This window comes from Nerophis ophidion, linkage group LG23, assembly GCF_033978795.1.
Source record: "Nerophis ophidion isolate RoL-2023_Sa linkage group LG23, RoL_Noph_v1.0, whole genome shotgun sequence".
In the NCBI taxonomy this organism is placed as follows: domain Eukaryota; kingdom Metazoa; phylum Chordata; class Actinopteri; order Syngnathiformes; family Syngnathidae; genus Nerophis; species Nerophis ophidion.
In genome coordinates this window covers 7,873,586-7,895,203 of record NC_084633.1, presented here as the reverse complement: position 1 = coordinate 7,895,203, position 21,618 = coordinate 7,873,586, and the positions used below count along the sequence as shown (strand labels likewise).

At 40.5% G+C, this 21,618-nt stretch overlaps 1 protein-coding gene across 2 annotated transcripts in view; it reads left to right on the top strand.

The window, feature by feature from the left end:
• The first annotated feature begins 2,710 nt into the window (after nt 1–2,710).
• Nucleotides 2,711–21,618, top strand: part of usp36 (ubiquitin specific peptidase 36) — a 36,868-nt gene continuing 17,960 nt past the window's right edge. For both annotated transcript variants that reach the window (XM_061885138.1, XM_061885137.1), the window contains exons 1-10: nt 2,711–2,855; nt 12,737–13,002; nt 13,100–13,321; nt 16,711–16,821; nt 17,846–17,948; nt 18,027–18,094; nt 18,171–18,241; nt 21,029–21,111; nt 21,209–21,320; nt 21,394–21,534. In XM_061885138.1, coding sequence (XP_061741122.1) covers nt 12,750–13,002; nt 13,100–13,321; nt 16,711–16,821; nt 17,846–17,948; nt 18,027–18,094; nt 18,171–18,241; nt 21,029–21,111; nt 21,209–21,320; nt 21,394–21,534 — 1,164 coding nt within the window. In that variant the 5' untranslated portion in view covers nt 2,711–2,855; nt 12,737–12,749. The remainder of the gene's footprint in view (nt 2,856–12,736; nt 13,003–13,099; nt 13,322–16,710; nt 16,822–17,845; nt 17,949–18,026; nt 18,095–18,170; nt 18,242–21,028; nt 21,112–21,208; nt 21,321–21,393; nt 21,535–21,618) is intronic.

Here is a 21,618-nt window from a genome sequence, read left to right as displayed (position 1 = left end):
CTATTTCTTACACTTCTGATTCTCATTTGCAAGTATAGACTTTGCATGCAGTTATAATTCCAAGAGTAGTAGTGTTGGCAGTAGTGTTAAGACTACGCAAGTTGCCTAGTCAGAGAGAGTAGCCTTTGTCATTAAACTGAATCTGGTCGCATACTAGATTACACTTTGTGTGTAGCCGTGGAGGCACCACCTGTGTCTGCCTCACTTCTCATCTGCCATGTTATTTTGATCGTGAATTTCCTCAATTTTTTCCGTGAAAATGGATCAAAATATACAGGAACCACACCAAAATCACATAGAAAGCATAGACCAAAAGAAAAATATTCAAACTCATTCTATTTTATTACTTGGTGGATGGGGAGATGGACGTCTGGGCTTCTCTGCTTAGCCTGCTGCCCCCGCGACCCGACCCCGGATAAGCGGAAGAAAATGGATGGATGGATGGATGGATACACACACACGAGGTTTGGCGAAATTATTCCCTGCATTTGACCCATCACCCTTGACTACCCCCTGGCAGGTGAGGTGAGCAGTGAGCATGGGTACTTTAACTTTTTAACCAGTTTTTTTAAATATCTCATGGTTGAGCCACTTGGTGGCAAGGTGAGGCACTGCCTCACTTGCCTCCCCTGGTCTGAATACAGCACTTAAAGGCCTACTGAAACCCACCACTACTGACCACGCAGTCTGATAGTTTATATATCAATGATGAAATATTAACATTGCAACACATGCCAATACGGCCTTTTTAGTTTACTAAATTGCAATTTTAAATTTCCCGCGCTGTATCCTGTTGAAAACGTCGCGGAATGATGACTCGTATGATGACGCGTGTGCTTGACGTCACTGGTGGTAGCGGACATGTTCTCCCAGCACCGCTCACGGCTAAAAGTCGTCTCTTTTCATCGCATAATCACACAGTATTCTGGACATCTGTGTTGCTGAATCTTTTGCAGTTTGTTCAATTAATAATGGAGACTACAAAGAAGAATGCTGTTGGTGGGAAGCGGTGTATTGCAGCTGCCTTTAGCAACACAAACACAGCCGGTGTTTCCTTGTTGACATTCCCGAAGGTGAAGCTTTTCTATGGAACAGAGTGGTCAAGCGAACAAGGTTCCCGTCCACATGTCAACCGGCAGGAAAATTGTGGTAATAAGTCGGCTCTTACCGTAGACATGAGCGGAGCTTGCGTCCTCCTGCAGCTGCGGACTATTACCTCCTCCCACCGGAAACACTGGCGGTCACCAAACCCGTGACCACACCCCTCCGACTTTCAGGTACCATATAACCTCACTAAAACACTAACAGAATAAGCAGATAAGGGATTTTCCAGAATTATCCTAGTAATATAAATGTGTCTAATAACATCTGAATCGCTCCCACTGCCCTCGCCTTTTTTTTTCTTCTAGTCTTTCACTTTCACTATCCTCATCCACAAATCTTTCATCCTCGCTCAAATTAATGGGGAAATCGTCGCTTTCTCGGTCCGAATCGCTCTCGCTGCTGGTGGCTATGATTGTAAACAATGTGAGGAGCCCTACAACCAGTGACGTCACGCGCACATCGTCTGCTACTTCCGGTACAGGCAAGGCTTTTTTATTAGCGACCAAAAGTTGCGAACTTTATCGTCGATGTTCTCTACTAAATACTTTCAGCAAAATGTTTTCTACTAAATACTTTCAGCAAAAATATGGCAATATTGTGAAATGATCAAGTATGACACATAGAATGGACCTGCTATCCCCGTTTAAAGGCCTACTGAAATGAGATTTTCTTATTTAAACGGGGATAGAAGGTCCATTCTAAAAAAAACGAGATTGCATTGAGACTGATTCATATGTTTTTAGAGACATTTACTCGGATAATTCTGGGAAATCCCTTATCTTTCTATTGTGTTGCTAGTATTTTAGTGAGTTTAACAGTACCTGATAGTCGGAGGGGTGTGTCCACGGGTGTGTTGACGCGCAGTGTCACAGCGAAGTCGACGGCAGCATTATGGACGGGGCAAACTCAGCTGATATCCGGTAAGAAGCGACTTTTTACCACAATTTTCTCACCGAAATCTGCTGGTTGACATTGGGTTGGGATGCATGTCCGCTCTGATCCATAGTAAGGTTTCACCTCCGTGAATTTTAAACAAGGAATCACCGTGTGTTTGTGTGGCTAAAGGCTAAAGTTTCCCAACTCCATCTTTCTACATTGACTTCTCTAATATTAATTGAACAAATTGCAAATGATTCAGCAACACAGAGCTCCAAAATTCTGTGTAATTATGCCGTTAAAGCAGACGACTTTTAGCTGTGCGTGCGCAGCGCTCATATTCCTAACAGCCTGTGACGTCAAGCGTACACGTCATCAGTACGCGACGTTTTTACGAAAAAACTCCTGGGAAAATTAGAATTGCAATTTAGTAAACTAAAAAGTCTGTATTGGCATGTGTTGCAATGTTAATATTTTATCATTGATATACAAACTAGCAGACTGCGTGATGGGTTGTAGTGGGTTTAAGTAGGCATTTAAATAAGAAAATCTCATTTCAGTAGGTACTGTACTAGAGGGATTTTAAAATAAACTTGTTGGGGGCCCTCTGGTGTATACAGTCAATCATTACACGGTAAACAGCACTGCCCACAGGTCACGTGTCGCTCTTTCTGACAGAGCAGTGACTAGGCGCTCTCTGATTTGCTACATATCTCAAAAGAGGCGGGATTTGTTCTCTGATTGGTCTTTGTCAGGTGCCAATCAATCCTGGGACCGCCCTCTCATAATGCAGCATGGGCGAAAATATCAGCCCGAGACGGAACATCTAAGGAGCGGTTCATGCTATCGTCAAAAGGCTTTTGAGCGAAACTAAGGTGAGACTATAGAAGCATGTATACGCGTGTTTTCTATTTTTCACTTAATGATGAAAATAGTCGCTTCAAAGACAAAGCGGACATTGGCGGACTCCCCGGGACGCAAAGCACATTGCAGCATCGAAGGAGGACTTTTCCTCTCGCCACGTTAAAGTTAGCATGCTGGCTAACCGTGTGCTGCTCTCGCCGTCTCAAATTCATCACAAAATGCCCAATTTTAAAATAAATACCAATTCACAAATAGTTTACGATATTGTAGAGGCGAACGTGGCGCTTTGTCACCGCTCCGACGACAGTTTAATGTCGACATTTGTTGGGGATTGACTGTTAGCAACCTAGCATGTTAGCCCACCCAGTGGCCCAAGATGTCGCGTTCAAATGGCGGGCAAAGATTATTAGGCACGTTTGTACTGTTTTGAAGGCACTTTCTGAACACCATTTTTAGACTCAACATAACTAAATGGACTTATAACGGTGTAATAACGAGGGAATGTTTGTGTTGGTGACAGCTGGAGAGCTGCCATGAAGGCGCGCCCCCTGCTGGTCTTGACTAAGACCTTGAATGGAGTGACGTCATTGGTGACGTCATTAATTTAAAAATTCATTATATCAGTGGTTCTCAACCTTTTTTCAGTGATGTACCCCCTGTGAACATTTTATTAATTCAAGTACCCCCCTAATCAGAGCAAAACATTTTTGGTTGAAAAAAAAAGACAAAGAAGTAAAATACAGCACTATGTCATCAGTTTCTGATTTATTAAATTGTATAACAGTGCAAAATATTGCTCATTTGTAGTGGTCTTTCTTGAACTATTTGGGAAAAAAAGATATACAAATAACTAAAAGCTTGATGAAAAATAAACAAGTTATTCAATTATAAATAAAGATTTCTACACATAGAAGTAATCATCAACTTAAAGTGCCCTCTTTGGGGATTGTAATAAATCCATCTGGATTCATGAACTTAATTCTAAACATTTCTCCCCAAAAAAAGAAATCTTTAACATCATGTCACGGGAACGCCTCGGGATACCCCGGGAAGAGCTAGACGAAGTGGCTGGGGAGGGGGAAGTCTGGGCTTCCCTGCTTAGGCTGCTACCCCCGAACACTGAATAGTTTAGTGTTGACAGTTAGATATTTTGCAAAAGTCCATAAAAATATTATTCAATAAATATATTTATTGAATAACATTTTGTTAAAGTATTATTCAATAAATATATTTATAAAGGATTTTTGAATTGTTGCTATTTTTAGAATATTTAAAAAAATCTCACGTACCCCTGGGTGTACCTTCAAGTACTCCCAGGGGTACTACCCCCATTTGAGAACCACTGCATTATACAGTACATAATAGTGATGTGCTATTTGGATTTACACCATATGAAAAAAAATAGAAAAGCGATTTTACCTTTGCAACCTCATTTTGCTATTGGCTAAGTTTTATATTCATAAATGTAATACCGGACCTGTTTTTTGTGCCTTTTAAAAAAGAATTAGAACCCATCCATCCATCCATCTTCTTCCGCTTATCCGAGGTCGGGTCGCGGGGGCAGCAGCCTAAGCAGGGAAGCCCAGACTTCCTTCTCCCCAGCCACTTCGTCTAGCTCTTTCCGGGGGATCCCGAGGCGTTCCCAGGCCAGCCGGGAGACATAGTCTTCCCAACGTGTCCTGGGTCTTCCCCGTGGCCTCCTACCTGTTGGACGTGCCTCCCTCGGGAGGCGTTCGGGTGGCATCCTGACCAGATGCCCGAACTGCCTCATCTGGCTCATCTCAATATGGAGGTGCAGCGGCTTTACTTTGAGTTCCTCCCGGATGGCAGAGCTTCTCACCGTATCTCTAAGGGAGAGCCCCGCCACATGGCGAAGGAAACTCATTTCGGCCACTTGTACCCGTGATCTTATCTTTTCGGTCATGACCCAAAGCTCATGACCATAGGTGAGGATGGGAACGTAGATCGACTGGTAAATTGAGAGCTTTGCCTTCCGGCTAAGCTCCTTCTTCACCACAACAAATTAGAACCCTACTTTAAAACACTCTCTACCTCTAACAACCAAAAATCTGTGAAAACTATGATGCTGTGTTCCAAATTTGGATTATTTATGTAACTTGTCTTTACATTTTGTTACATATATATTTTGCATTCTATTTTAGTTACTTTATTGAGTTTACAACCCCCTTGGCGCTTTTTTGTATTGTTTTTGTACTGTTTCTGTACTTGTTTTGATTATTATTATTTCTTTGCTTATATGTGTGTGCTTCACGGTGGGAGAGGGGATGGTGCATCTGCCTCACAATACGAAGGTCCTGAGTAGTCAGGGTTTGGGATCTTTCTGTGTGGAGTTTGCATGTCCTCCCCGTGAATGCGTAGGTTCTCTCCGGCTTCCTCCCACTTCCAAAGACATGCACCTGGGGATAGGTTGATTGGCAACATTAAATTGGCCCTAGTGTGTGAATGTGAGTGTGAATGTTGTCTGTTTATCTGTGTTGGCCCTGCGATGAGGTGGCAAGTTGTCCAGGGTGTACACCGCCTTCCGACCGATTGTAGCTGAGATAGGCACCAGCGCCCCCCGCGACCCAAAGGGGAATAAGCGGTAGAAATGGATGGATGGATATATTTTGCATTCTATTTTAGTTACTTTATTGAGTTTACAACCCCCCTGGCGCTGTTTTGTATTGTTTTTGTACTACTTCTGTACTTGGTTTGGTTATTATTATTTATTTGCTTTATATGTGAATGTTGAATATTATAAATAATGGTTTTAAAAATCCGGGGGAAAAAAGAAGTACATAATACGGTATGGCGTATTACTAAATTATTGTTTGTGTACAGTTTGTTGTCATTTTGTTTTGACAAAATTAGTAGCAGTTATTGATGCTGACATCACAGTTTTAAAATTGTATTCTTATATTTAAAACAAACTCATTGTTTTGTTGTTCCCGATCTCCACCTTGACTTAAAAGTTACCCATATGAGAGTGTCCTCTTTATGTTAATAATATGTAATTAAATGTTTTTCTACATCAGCAAATGACGACAGAATTTAGCTAGGGAAAGAAACCTTTTGCATTAAACAGGCCAAGGACTGTTTTCACTGCTGGACTCTAGAAATAAGTTCCGCAGCTTAAGTATTAGTACCTCCAGGTTTTGTAACAGCTTCTAATTTCAGCCCATAAGACTCTTGAACGCATCATAATAATCCCCTCAATTCCCCCCAAAAACAGATTAACTCGCTGAAATATAAAGACAGTATAACATACGTGTCGATGTATCTGCAAAAGTGCAATTTTTTTATCCGTACAGTAATGTATCTATTTATATCTGCACCTTATAGCTATTTTATCCTGCACTACAACAAACTAATGCAACGCAATTTCGTTCTTATCTGTATTGTAAAGTTCAAATTTGAATGACAATAAAAGGAAGTCTACGTCTTTATTGTTTAAACCATAAAATATGTATAAACAAACTGAATAAGCCTATGTTTTAGTTATCTTCTTTGCAGCAAAGCTAATCTTTAATTATGTACTTGAAGCTGTGGGTTTTGACTACTTTTGTAGTCCTGTGGATTTTTATTATTAAATGAGACAGTTAAACATATTGAATGAGTAGCCATAACAGCATGTGATCGAAAACCGGAAAGCTAGGGAAGACACTGCCCTGTAAAGACAACAAATTAGTATATATTTACCAGTGTCATCTGTATTGTGTGGATATAGAAAATATATACAGTTTGGGATTATCCATGCACTTTCTGATCCTTGATTGTGTGTAATTTTGTGATGTAATACAGAATGCATATAATTTAGCAAGCAGGATGTACTCACATTATTAGTTTTAGTACATTTATGCATGAGTACTGGCTTCCATAGCCTCTGAGAAAATTAATATTTTATGTCCTTATGTCCTTTCACTTTCGTCAATTAAACAAAAATTACTCGTTAAATTGCATAACAACAGTGGTGCAACTCTGTTTCCTGAAGTCAGTATCAATCAACCTTGCAATTGATGGAGCGGATGCATCACTGCGCGTGTGTCATCCTTCATATTACTAACGGCAGCACCTGAAGGTCAGTGTGTCCTTGTGCTAATAGTGCACCTTCTTTATACCCCGCCTTCATGACGCCAATGTCCTCTGTGATGTCTTCTGAGCCTTTTGCTCCTCCTATAGAGTGCTGTAGAGCATCTGAATAATCCTACGCTTTTATTTACATTTTGCTCGGAGGTTGTACTAATATTACATGCCATTTATGTGGCTGACTCTGGACTGTTGTGTTTGTGGTTCGGTGTATGTAACATTCTAGGCTTTTAAAGTCTTCATTGACATTGTATTTAAAGGGACAGTTGCTTTACTTCAACCTTACAAAATAAAATTTGAGACATATTGGAACATAAGAATAAAACTAGCAGCACAGAGGAAGAATTTACACAGCTTATGTACGTCGTTTTGTTTCTGTTTTTTTATTAACGGTGTCCCACAAAGAGGGTTACGGCCCTGAATATTTGTGTAAAGGACACATGTTCCACTTTTGTTTAGATCATGTTAAATTTGTGTTTTTTTCGTGCACGAGATCTCAACACGAGCCTTACTTTACGTCAGGGTTGTCTAAAGTAAGGTTGTTTCAATCAGGGTTTTATGCTGTTGAGTCCAATTCCGGTCATACTATTCACAAGTATCACAACTGTAATTTACAAAAAATGTATTTTATGGTGAGTGCTATTGACAGTTTAACAATATCAACACATTATTTAAACTTGATGCCTATTCTCTTTCTCTGTGTGTAATATGTTCAGCCTCGTCCTCCAGTAATAACGCAATTTGATAATGATACTTGAAATACAAAGAAGCACAGTTCATTTGCTGCAATGCAAGTGATTATTATTGGGTTAGAAGTTACAAGTATGCTTTGACAAAGAAAGTGAGAAACACCATTGAACCCAAAAAATAACTCTTACTACAAAAGTGGCGTTTCCGTTCATCTCATATCCACTTCTCCCTTTCTGCTCTGCTCTGCTCAGTGATGTTAAATGTTCATTTATCCATTTCATCCATGATTTGTATGCATTTCATATTCTTTACTGCATGTCAAATGATAATTTTCTCCATAAAATGTGTTTTTGTTAATATTTTTGGGTGTCTAGGAGAGGATTGGCACAGTATCTTACAAGAAAAATGAATTTGGTTCTTGAACAATTTTGTTTTCAGCTGTTTCCACACTGTGTATGGAGACGCACAATAGGCTGCTAGTTGCTTGTCAGCCAGATGACAAAAAATAAAGAAAAGTGTCAGCCAGACAGTATCGATGATCACATATTTTTTTGAGAAAATCGGCCAATATTGATGGATGGCGGATCGATCGGCAGGTCCCTAGTCCAAAGGGCAGCCTGCATTTAATTGTATGTATTCCGCTCGAGTGCTGCTGGTATAGGCTCCAGCAGCCCCCGCTCGCTACCCTGAGTGGGAAAAGTGGAAGAAGATGGATGGATGTCTCTGTCATTTGACGGCGCTAATTTTTAGATATTACACTCATTTGCTCCATACGGTATAAAGTACCCTAGTAATAATGTATTAAAAGCGGTACTATACTGCCCCTGAAAAATATCGGTAATGATTTTACATTTTATTTTTTACAGACATTACGGCGCACCGTCGTCACGTCGTGACATTGCTCATAATACAAGTAGATGCGCATGTTCAACAATTCACACGTACGGAGTACTTACAAGCAGACACAGTGTATAGATAGAATAAGCAGAATGGTCACATATTGGCTTTAAAACAAATGATAGATATGACGCTATAAACACTGAAGCGCCACTGTACAAGAGGTGCTTTAAAAAACAGCTAGAGAGCTAGTGGCTAACGTCCCTCCGCAGGTGGCAGTGTTTTAGTGACTTCTAAATTACTAATCCTAGCTTCCATGGTGACAAAGGACGTTTCTTTCAAGTATCATTCCTGTAGAACCAGGGTTTGCTAAACATGCTTCACTTCATTCCGTAGGAGTATAAATAGCTAACTGCTAGCACAAAACTAGCACTCCTCAATGTAAACAAATGGATGAATCGATACATAAATCGACAAGTACAAGAGGCGTACCTAGTTGATACTACGATTGCCTTATTTCCTTGAATAGCCGCCGGGGCGCTATTTAATTTAAAACCTCTTCTCACTCCTGCGCTTATTCAAAGCATGCGGTAAAAGTAAGCAGGCGCTAATAATTTTAAAACCTCTTCTCACCCCTGCGCTTACCAATGGCATGTAGTAAAAATTTGAGTGTGATTAAAAAAAAAAAATTCTGCGTCCGCGGCCCGGTATTTGGGGACCACTGCTCTACAGCATGTCATCATGCCCACTTTTACACCATGCTGTCCGCGTGCCGGCCGGACTCATGCATATCGCTGCTTCTTATATGAGATTGCAATGCATACTTGGTCAACAGCCATACCTTTTACACTGATGTTTGTGATATAAACAACTTTAACACTCTTACTAATATTCGCCACACTCTGTGAACCCACACCAAGCACATTTCTGGAGAGCATTGGTTCTGTGGCACATTATAAACGCAGCATAAGGATTACCCATAATGCTGTGTATCCGTGACTCTTGGCTCTTATACACGCGCCCTCAACCAACGCCCGGAGGCGGGGTTTTGGTGCCAGCGGGTGTATGGACGGTGTAGCCTGGAGTCGTGGATGCATTGTATTGTGGGTAGGTGTTGTGTTGTGTTTGTGGTGTGTTGCAGGGCATATGTTCTCAAGAAGTGTGTTTGTCATCGTTTAATATGGGTTCGCGGAGTGTGGCGCGTATTGGTAGGAGTGTTGAAGTTGTTTTATATCACAACCATTAGTGTGATCTGTATGGCTGTGGAACAAGACCCCTGGTTCACACACAGTGAAAGCAAAAAAAAAAATTCCTCCCCCGTATTGAAACGACGGCAGGTGAAGGGTCACTCGTGACGTCACGCGCTTAAGCGAGGGCAGCGAGTTTTACCCGGCCGTAATTCAAGGCAGGCGCACATTACAAGTGCGGCGGTTATACAAGGAAATACGGTACATCAATATTTTTTTAATCAAAAAAATTTTGTATTTGTCTTCACTTCCGTCGTTATGTGACATCGCGCGAGTTCACTTCCTGTTGAAGATACCTTTATCTTTGTCAACTCTACAATGTGGAGTGTAGTTCGATCACTTCGTGGTAAAACAGCACAGCATTTATGTTCAATGTGAATATTTTAGCTGTTAAGACCGTAATGTGTTTGTATAAGTTTCAGGGTTTCCCTTAGATTGCCAAAGTCATTTATGTTCAATGTGAATATCTTAGCTGTTTGGACAGTAATGTGTTTGTATAAGTTTCAGGGTTTCCCTTAGATTGTCAAAGTCGGCCGGCTAAACTTTGTCTAAATCAATTCAAATACTCTTTAAAGCAGCATTGATTTGCAATGCAAGGAAGAAAGGCACAATAACAAATGCACACGCATGTGCGCGCACACACACACACACACACACACACACACACACCCTCTCTAAACATTAGGCACCAATACGCCTGCATCATAAGATTAAACATTAATACAAATGTTAAGAAATGATCAATGAATATGCATTGAGTCTATTATAATGAGAAAAATGCCATGATTTAATAATGTAACAATGTGCAACTTTTATAAACACATCATCACAAAATGCGTGTTTCTTTTTTGAGCAAGTCAACTTTGTTGTTGTAAATAATCAAATGTATTTCTAATGTACATACTTGTTTTTATGCTATCTGAACTCACCTTGTTCTCTGCTCCCTGTACATATCCTACCAAGTAAGGCCTACACTGTTTCAATGTCCATTTCTCTGTTGATGCAATTGTTGATGACTGAAGTACTGATATCAACCAAAGCTCCTCATCCCACCCCCCGGATTGTAAATAATGTAAATAATTCAATGTATATACTATGATGATTAACCTGTGTGATGACTGTATTATGCTGATAGTATATATTTGTACCATGAATTGATTAACGTGGACCCCGACTTAAACAAGTTGAAAAACGTATTCGGGTGTTACCATTTAGTGTTCAATTGTAGAAAATATGTAATGAACTGTGCAATCTACTAATAAAAGTTTCAATCAATCAATCAATCAATCAATCGTTTGCTGCTATTTTAACTGTCCTTTTTTTTTCATAAAAAATATACCTGTTTTATTTTTCTTGTCCTTACTTTTAAATGGACAACAGTTTAATAGTCATTTAAATGTTTGTAACAGCCTAATAGGCAGCATAGTTGTATACATACATATTTATGAACAAATTAGTCATCATTGTTGTTAGTAAGCACATGCCTAGAAATATTTCACGTTGAATTTCAAAGTTGATTGCTAAATTAGAGCCACTAAATATGTATATGCTTTATAATCCGACTAGTCGATTAATTGTTAGGATAGTCGATGACAAGTCGTCTATCAAAATATTTGTTAGTTGCAGCCCTAGCTTAGAGACACTACTTCTGTCCCTCGACGTTCCCGACGAAAAGCCAGCTGCAGCGAGCATGACAACACACTTGGTTCACGCTGCTGTTCCAGTTGGCCTTTCTTTTTGAAAGCCACCATTGTCCTTTTAATACTTATATATTTTTTACATCGCTGTCAGCGGCTATAACTGGGATACATTAAAGTTACGCCCACATTGCAGACATGCTGCTACGCTCCAGACACTCACGTGCATCTTTTTTACGTCATCACAACATCCTGTTTTGGCAGCGCTGTTTTTGGTGGTCGGTGGGTTTTCGGCAGACACATTTTTGGTGCATCAAATAGTGTAGAAATAATAGGATATATATATTAATTTATAATGTAACGACCTGTTGGAGGTAATGTTTTATGTTCAAGTGGTTTTGATTTGATGTTCACCTTTCCCATGATCCCAAACACACCGTCCATGCCTGAAAGCGGATTGGTGGAGAATGTTCTTTATTAACAATGAAACATCAACTTTTTAGTCTTGCTTTGCTAGCACCATTTATTGAACAGGCGTCAACTTGTAATCCAAACTTGTCTCTTATGTGTGACTGCCATCTACTGGTCACAGTTATCTTTACATCTTGGTTGGGAAGCACAACCAGAATTAAGCCGTACATTAGGCGATGAGGTGGCGACTCGTCCAACTTGTACCCCGCCTTCCGCCCATATGCAGCTGAGATAGGCTCCAGTGACCCCGAAAGGGACAAGCAGTAGAAAATGGATGGATGGATTAGGCGCACTGGGTTAAAAGGCGGACTGTCTATTTTTGGGGAAATTAAATGGTTTTAAATGCGCTTTATAGTTCGAAAAATATGATACATACAATATTTTGAGCAAAATAAATTTAATAGTGCAAAGTAACTTAAGATAAACAAAAAATACTTTCGTCTTGTCTCTGATTTAAATTTTTCGGTTTTGGCTGTAAAGCCATCCTGTGTCACCATACTTATTTCCTGAGTTTGTAAACAACAAAAACGACAAATAAGCGGTTTTGTGATAAGAAATATAAATGGAATCACTGTAATAACGACCATATACTGATACTACACTTTGGTATCTTTACTGTCAAGTTTTGTATGGATCTTCTCACCTCAGTTAACATTCAATAGCTCTAGCTCTACCTGTACCCTTTTTACTACTGCATGTTTTGGTAGTCTTCGTGCTGTAGTCATCCAGTGACAATGATATGTGAAAGAAATGTACTCCATGTGCCGCCATTGAGGAGAAAGTTACTGACTTAGAAACTGGTTTGCATTGTGGAAGGATTCTACATTGTGTCATAAACACATGATTGTCAGTAAAATGTATATCATTTGCATATTGTATATCGTCTATATCGCACAAACCTTTTTTATTTGTCTTTCTTATCAGTGATGTTTCAACAATGCCGATCGTGGACAAACTCAAGGAGGCGTTAAAACCAGGTCGAAAGGAGTCCGGCGATGATGGCGACCTCAACAAACTGCTGGCCTCCTCCGCCAAGAAAGTTCTTCTGCAAAAGATCGAGTTCGAGCCTGCCACTAAAGGTTTCTCATACCAGTTGGACAGCTTGAAGAACAAGTATGTGATCCTTAATCCTAGGAATGAGGGTGCCACTGGGCAGAAGCCTGCAGAGCCTCCCCAAATAAAGAGGCAAGGTAATTGGTTCACATTAACCATTAGCCATCATATCCTTATAATACCTGTGCTTTCTCAAGTGACGACTTTATGATGTCATTAATCTATGGTGTTTAGTTTCAGAGAACTCTGTCGGGGGTCAGGGTGATGGTATCCCCACACCACAAAAAATGCTCTTTCCGGTGAATAAGCTGACCCTGAAATGGGAGCGAGTGTACCGGGTAGGGGCTGGCCTCCATAACCTGGGCAATACCTGCTTCCTCAACTCCACCGTGCAGTGTCTCACCTACACGCCGCCGCTCGCCAACTACCTGCTCTCCAAGGAGCACAGCCGCGTGTGTAAGTACTTAAATCGTCTTCTTTCAAGCTACCTCACTGCGGTATTGAACTAAACACATCAGAAGAGTGTCGAATGTGGTGTAAATATGGTACAATATAATGTTCAGACCGGGCTTCACGGTGGAAGAGGGGTTAGTGCATCTGCCTCACAATAGGAAGTTCCTGCAGTCCTAGGTTCAAATCCAGGCTCGGGATCTTTCTGTGTGGAGTTTGCATGTTCTCCCCGTGAATGCGTGGGTTCCCTCCGGGTACTCCGGCTTCCTCCCACTTCCAAAGACATGCACCTGGGGATAGGTTGATTGGCAACACTAAATTGGCCCTAGTGTGTGAATGTGAGTGTGAATGTGGTCTGTCTATCTGTGTTGGCCCTGCGATGACTTGTCCAGGGTGTAACCCGCCTTCCGCCCGATTGTAGCTAAGATAGGCGCCAGCGCCCCCCGCGACCCCAAAAGGGAATAAGCGGTAGAAAATGGATGGATAATGTTCAGACCACCTACAAACTACAGTTTTAAAGGAAACCTATGGGAAAAGTGAACTTTTCTGACTTGTAAATGTGGTTACAAAGTTGGTTACTCATGTTAAACAATGTCATTCATTTGTGTGTGAGCTTGAGTGCAGTTAGCGGGGTTTCGCAGTCTGGCTACATAATCCATCCATCCATCCATTTTCTACCGCTTATTCCCTTTTGGGGTCGCGGGGGGCGCTGGCGCCTATCTCAGCTACAATCGGGCGGAAGGCGGGGTACACCCTGGACAAGTCGCCACCTCATCGCAGGGCCAACACAGATAGACAGACAACATTCACACTCACATTCACACACTAGGGCCAATTTAGTGTTGCCAATCAACCTATCCCCAGGTGCATGTCTTTGGAAGTGGGAGGAAGCCGGAGTACCCGGAGGGAACCCACGCATTCACGGGGAGAACATGCAAACTCCACACAGAAAGATCCCGAGCCTGGATTTGAACCCAGGACTGCAGGAACTTCGTATTGTGAGGCAGACGCACTAACCCCTCTTCCACCGTCTGGCTACATAATAATAATAATAATAATGGATTAGATTTACATCGCGCTTTTCTATTGTTTGATACTCAAAGCCCTCACAGTGAAGTTTGAACCCATCATTCATTCACACCTGGTGGTGGTAAGCTACATCAGTAGCCACAGCTGCCCTGGGTTAGACTGACGCAAGCGTGGCTGCCAGTTTGTGCCTACGGCCCCTCCGACCACCACCTATCATTCATTCATCATTCATTCACCAGTGTGAGCGGCACCGGGGGCAAAGGGTGACAAGGACACAACGGCAGCGATTTTTTGGATGTCAATAGGTGGGAAGCGAACCCTCAGGTTTCTGGCACGGCCGCTCTACCCACTACGCCATGCCATGTCACAGTCATATATTTTTAACATTAAAGGGGAACTGTATTTTTTGGATTTTTTAATATCATTCATAATCCTTATGTAAGCAAGCACGTTTTCTTTTTTATGCATTCGAACTCATAAATAAACGCTAGCAATAGTCCGCTAACAATGGAGGCAAGGGGATTTGATCTATTTCACCTATAAGATGCTCTAGAAAAACATCCAAAAACCTTGATCGTTTTATGTACTTGCTGTAAGTATATTTGTAATGTAGTTACGGTTACATTAATAGCATGTAATATTTAAGTTTTCTGGTCATTTCAAGCATACATATTAATTTCATAGACACATGACAACGTTTGCTATTTCTATCAACAAAATTACAACTACTGTATTTTTCGGACTATAAGTCGCAGTTTTTTTCATAGTTTGTCCAGGGGTGCGACTTATACTCAGGAGCAACTTATGTGTGAAATTATTAACACATTACTGTAAAATATCAAATAATATTATTAAGCTCATTCACGTAAGAGACTAGACGTATAAGATTTCATGGGATTTAAAGTTAAAGTACCAATGATTGTCACACACACACAAGGTGTGGTGAAATTTGTCCTCTGCATTTGACCCATCCCCTTGATCACCCCCTGGGAGGTGAGGGGAGTAGCGGGCAGCAGCGGTGCCGCGCCCAAGAATCATTTATGGTGATTTAACCCCCAATTCCAACCCTTGATGCTGAGCGCCAAGCAGGGAGGTAATGGGTCCCATTTTTTTTATACTCTTTGGTATGACTCGGCCGGGGTTTGAACTCACAACCTACCGATCTCAGGGCGGACACTCTAACCACTAGGCCACTGAGTTGGTTAGCGATGAGGAGTGACGGATTGTGTGGGAAACGTGTAGCATGTTCTATATGTTATAATTATTTGAATGACTCTTACCATAAAATGTTACGTTAACATACCAGGCACGTTCTCAGTTGGTTATTTATGCGTCATATAACGTACACTTATTCAGCCTGTAGTTCACTATTCTTTATTTATTTTAAATTGCCTTTCAAATATCCTTGGTGTTGGGTTTTATCAAATAAATTTCCCCCAAAAATGCGACTTATACTCCAGTGCGGCTTATGTGTTTTTTCCCTTCTTTATTATGCATTTTCGGTGGGTGCGACTTATACTCTGAAAAATGCAGTACTACTAATCATGGCAGACTTCATGGGAGCCAAATTAACATCCAATTGTTGTCATGTAAAAGGGAGGGTTTTTGGGTTGGTTCACTAATTGTAAGTGTAGCTTGTGTTTTTTTCTGTTGATTTAATAAAAAATAAATAATACAAAATTCTTCTGCGGCCCGGTACCAATCGCTATATAACATATTTGTGGTGTTTTGATGAAAATCGTGCATAGATTTTGATTTACAGACCACCTTCAAACCGCTTTCTGACTGTCTGCGTTTTTGTGGGCGGTTTTACTTACCTGCCAAACGCCTCCTCCACGCCAAGACCCTTTCAGTCGAAAGGGTCTTGGCGTGGAGGAGTAGACAGTGTCGTGTCTCCACCCCATCTTTAGCCATGTAGTACTTTTTGGCTTCTGCATAGCCAGTCTACTGACAAGGGGTCAAGCGGTAGAATATAGATCAATGGATGGATGGACTACAACTAGATAAAAATGGTGGACTGAGGTGTCCGCCAACGTAACTAAGGCAAAATACATTATGCAAGTTTCAAATTCCAAATGGCTTGTTTGGAGCAAATTTGGAAAAACGCAAGAATGTTTTGTAACATAACATTTATAAAATATATCCGCCACGCCTCCATGATTTGAGTTCAAATTTTGGGGATTTATGGGGATCCCAAATGCACAAAAATTGGTACCAATACTTAAAAAAAGTTGGCTTTGGGTTATAGGACCCCTTTAAATTTGTGATCGTTTCCACTGTTTTTTTTCCTTTGTATATCCCCCCAAAATTGAGCTGCAACAATGACATATGACAGTATTTTCACAATGCTTGCTGTACATTTTCAGGCCACCAGTCAGGCTTCTGTATGATCTGCGTCATGCAGAACCATATCATCCAGACGTTTGCCAACACTGGCAATGCCATCAAGCCTGTGTCCTTCATCAGAGACCTGAAAAGTAAGAGCACAAGCTTTATTCCTGCAAGAGAGGTTTTTGCTTGCATTTTGTATTGGAGGTTGGATGGCGGGTTTTGTTTGTCGCACACTGCTTGTGTTCCGATGATGCCACTCTGTGGGCAGTGTGTCATGTGACGTCAGACTGCAGCGCACAGATACTGTAGTGCAAGCTGTGAATGAATGAACGCCGTATGGTGAGAGGAGTGATTAGTTTTTCTCAAAAGGACACATACCCACTCGAAGATCCCCCTCCCGCCCTCGCCGACCCGGACCTACCCTCCCTCCTCCCCTGCTTGCTGCTGCAGTCATGTCTCCACCTCCTCTTACTCTTCCTCCTCCTCTCCCTCATCTTTCCCTCTATTGCCCTCTCTGTCTCCTTGTGACTGCAGACTTGGACGCTTTAGCGCAAAAATCGCTGGTCCCTGTAGGTTTTTTTTATGGTTCCTGAATATGTGCGCTGAGCTGGAAGGAAAACAAAAACACAAGCACGCCTCAGTGTGATCACAAAAAACAAGTAGTTTTGGATTTCAGCCCCGCAAGATGCGACTCATTGCCGTCGGTGTAAAAGAATGCTTTTACCGGGAATGCTGCGATGACCGCATTAAATATCGACCACCCCCCCTTGTGCCTCCAGTAAGAGCTTAAAGGCTTCCCAGTCACATTAGCGCTAATGCGATGGGACACCAGTCTGTAAAAACCTCACTAAGTGACTGTAAATGTTTCATAAGGTCGTGTTTTTTTAAGAGGCAGGCGGGATACACATCTGTGGTAATTACCCAGGAAAGGCTGCTCTAAACCTGAAATGCATTGCGATGTTTTTGTGGCCATTTTAAATATTAACTGTTCTCTTTGGGGCAGTCAGAGGCCAGCATCTTCTCTAACACTTTAACTTTCATTTGATTAGCGGTACTATTTTTAAAAATATGTAGTTGCCAGAATTACAACAATTAATTGGTACCTAGTAATTTCAATTAATTTTAATCCCTGGGAAGATTTATCCAAATGGACTGTTTTTTTGTGTGCAGAAATTGCCCGACATTTCCGTTTCGGTAGCCAGGAAGATGCTCATGAGTTCCTGCGGTACACCATTGACGCCATGCAAAAAGCCTGTCTTAATGGCTACCCAAAGTAAGGCATTTTTTGTCAGTATTTTATTTTATTTTTTTACCAAGAATTTTTATCTAAAAATTTTTGTTTTTTTTGTAGGCTTGACAGGCAGACGCAGGCCACAACACTGGTTCACCAGATTTTTGGAGGTTACTTGCGATCAAGAGGTATGTCTTTTGTCTTTTATGCTGGTTCTGTAGTTATTGCTTGTGTACTTAACATTTTCACTTATTTTCTTCGCAGTGAAATGTTCCATTTGCAAAAGTGTGTCTGACACATACGACCCTTACCTGGACATCGCTGTGGAGATACGGGTATGCTTTTGATATCACACAGTAGTCACAAAAGTGAATATACTGGTTCCCCGCATTTTCGTGAATCTGCGCTTGAGATTTATTTTTCTTTTTTTTTAAATGTATTAACTCTATCTTTGTGGTAAAACCGACCCATGTGTGCTTTTTCTCTCCAAAAATAGGCTGTTTATTTTGCAGAAAACCCATTTTATTCACTGATAAGTAGGTAAAAATGTATAAATGTGTGATAATAAAGCATGACATGTCAGCATTTTACATGACAACATTGTAGTACAGTACAATCAGTTGTACACATGAAAAAAGCAAATTAGTCACTTTGAGGTTCATTTAAAGCATCAGCGCTGTGTTGTTCATGTTCATCATTCATTTAGTCATCATTATTCATTATTAATTAATAATAGTGTGTATACATTTTACACTTAAAAAAGTGAGTGAGGTATACTGCATCACAAGCCTAAGCTTAGATTGTGCATTAGCCTCCTTTTGTTACAAATGAACAACATTTAAAGAGATAAGGGGGGGTTATTGTAGCTTAATCTAATCCAATAATCACAAAATTAGCTTGGATTGCATATGTTGTGACGAAATCAAAGAAATCGACCTCAAGTTTGCAGGAGGGTTCGGAGGGGGAGGAGCGAGCTGTGGTAGCGTGAGGTTTGAATGAAAAGCGCTGTATAAATATAATTCACTTCACTTCAACATTGCACTACAATTGCTGGGTTGCAATCATGTGACTTCGAGGCACTTCCAGATTTCAGGCAATTGTCTAGAGTCCCATTAGGCTACTGTTTACTTACTTGCATCAGTGCAGATTTGAGCATATTTACAAAAGTTTAGAGGCAAATATATAAGCGATCATAAAACAATATTTAAAATGGGATATAGTGGATTCATACACTAATAATTAAAAAATACTTTTGAAAGAGAGAACATAAACTCCTTTTATTTACGTTTTCTTCTGCTCTCAAACACTACTAATATAGGAGCAAATAAACTCCACTACGTCGCAGAAAGTTTCTCAAATAAATTAAATGTTCAAACATTTTACAAAGTGATCGCTGCAGACACAATCATGGTCCGATTGTAATACAAAAGATGATGAAAGTAATATTTTGGAGAGCTATTTCCTTCGAAGCACTTTTGTTTTTTCCCCTGACTTTATTACTTTTATGGACCACTTCTTTCAGGACTTAATGAAAGCTCTTTTCTATCTCTCTATTTGAACAATTGGAACACCCAAGAACAGAACAGCAATACAGTATTTTCTGTTTAAACTCTACACTCACCCTCACTTGTTCTAATGATATGCTCAAAATGCTTTACTATCGTGTTAATTAAGCCGCAAGAAGGAAAACTGATGTGACATCATATGCAACCCAGCAATTGAAAGCAGCCCTTTTTGCTGAAGACCACTTAGCTTTTAAAATTCATTTAGAATAAAAAATACTCTCTCTTTTAATATGTTGCAATATGTGACAGGGAATTTATTTGAGTTCTTGTGAGAATGTATTCCCAGTCTGCTCAGCTACTTTCGCCGCGCGGCCATTTTCCCCTTTCCCATTCTTGCTGGTAGATTTTTGTCTTTCTATCCCAGCGTCCTACCTGTCCCGTTTTATTTTTTTGCTACAGCAGAGATGGAGTCTGTTTGACAAACTTCAAAAGCACTTGGTGCGTGGGCCTATTAAAGGATGTTGATTAATAGGAGACTTATTATATTATTGTAATGAAAAGCAGGCAGCAGCTCACACATCTTCATACTGTCTATAACATCCAGGAAGAAGTGACAAACATCTTGATAAAATTATAAGCTACATGAAGAAGCCAGAATTGTTTTTATTTACATTTTTGCAATATTTCAGGGTTCCTTATGAGGAAAGCTTACACTGTATTAAATCCATAAACTGCTCTGAAATTGTGGATGGCGAGTTCTTCTGATCTAGTGAACTTTTGTTCAAGTCCAGGCCATTAAATATATATTTTTTTATGGATTTGAAAAAAAATAAACACATTTTTGCAAATTTTCTCCAGTGATTTCCCATATTTTGAAATGCGAATATTGATGCTCCTCTGACTGGCAGCATTTGACACATCTAATAAAGGTGTTTTTGAAATGTTTTTTAGTGCATAAAACATTATCTCGCTAGTGGTCCGACGTTTCCTAAAAATTATGTAAAAAAAAATCCAAATATCCATTATTGGCTTCCTAGACTACTAATAATCAGTATTGGTATCGGCTTTGAAAAACTCATCGGTCGATCTCTTGTTTATCCCTGCCTCTTAAGAAAATCTGAATCGGGAATCCTTAGGAACTGGAATCGAAACAAGGAATCAGAATCATCCAACTACAATGTCAAACCTTACCCACTTAGTCGTTAAGTTTAGCCCACCAAAGGGTGGCTTCCCAAATGTAATACATATTTGTAAATGGGTTATACTTGTATAGCGCTTTTCAACCTTCAAGGCATTCAAAGCGCTTTGACACTATTTTCACATTCACTTACTGACCTATTATTTGTTGCCACCTATTTCATGATATTATTTCCACTAGCTTTATGTATGGTGCTCAACTCCTCCTCACACGTGGTGTGTTATACACCTAAAATCGCTGTGTTTGGCCCGCGGCCCATTGTCACACTTTCACTTTGGCTCTTGAAGGCAACACGTTTGGCCATCTCTGCTTGGGAATAGTCAGTGTGCAGCTTGTATAGCTGCACTGAAAATGACTCAACAGCATTATTGTCCGGATGTCTTAAAGCATCACTGAAGTGTTCTTCTCATGTACTGCAGCAAGCGGTAAACATTGTGCGCGCCTTGGAGCTGTTTGTGAAACCTGATGTTTTAAGTGGAGAGAATGCCTATATGTGTGCCAAGTAAGTACACAACAACCAGCACATTCTTGCATTTTTTTGTAAATCTATTTAAAAGATGAGTGAGGATTTTTTAAATAAATATTTATTTTTAATTTAGGTGCAAAAAGAAAGTGCCGGCAACCAAGCGCTTCACTGTCCATCGTACATCGAATGTACTGACGCTTTCACTGAAGAGGTTTGCCAACTTCAGCGGAGGGAAAATAACAAAGGTTGGCAAATTCTTTAACTTTTGACACCTTTATTCGCCTGTTTAACATTTTACTTTTGTTCTGCTTTTTTTAGGATGTTGGCTATCCAGAATTCCTCAACATCCGTCCCTACATGTCTCAGAGCTCAGGTGATCCTGTCATGTACGGCCTCTACGCTGTTCTGGTTCACTCCGGCTACAGCTGTCATGCTGGCCACTACTACTGCTATGTCAAGGTGAGATTGTTACGCCAGACTAGGGCTGGGCGATATGGCCTTTTATTAATATCTCGATATTTTTAGACCATTTCACGATACACG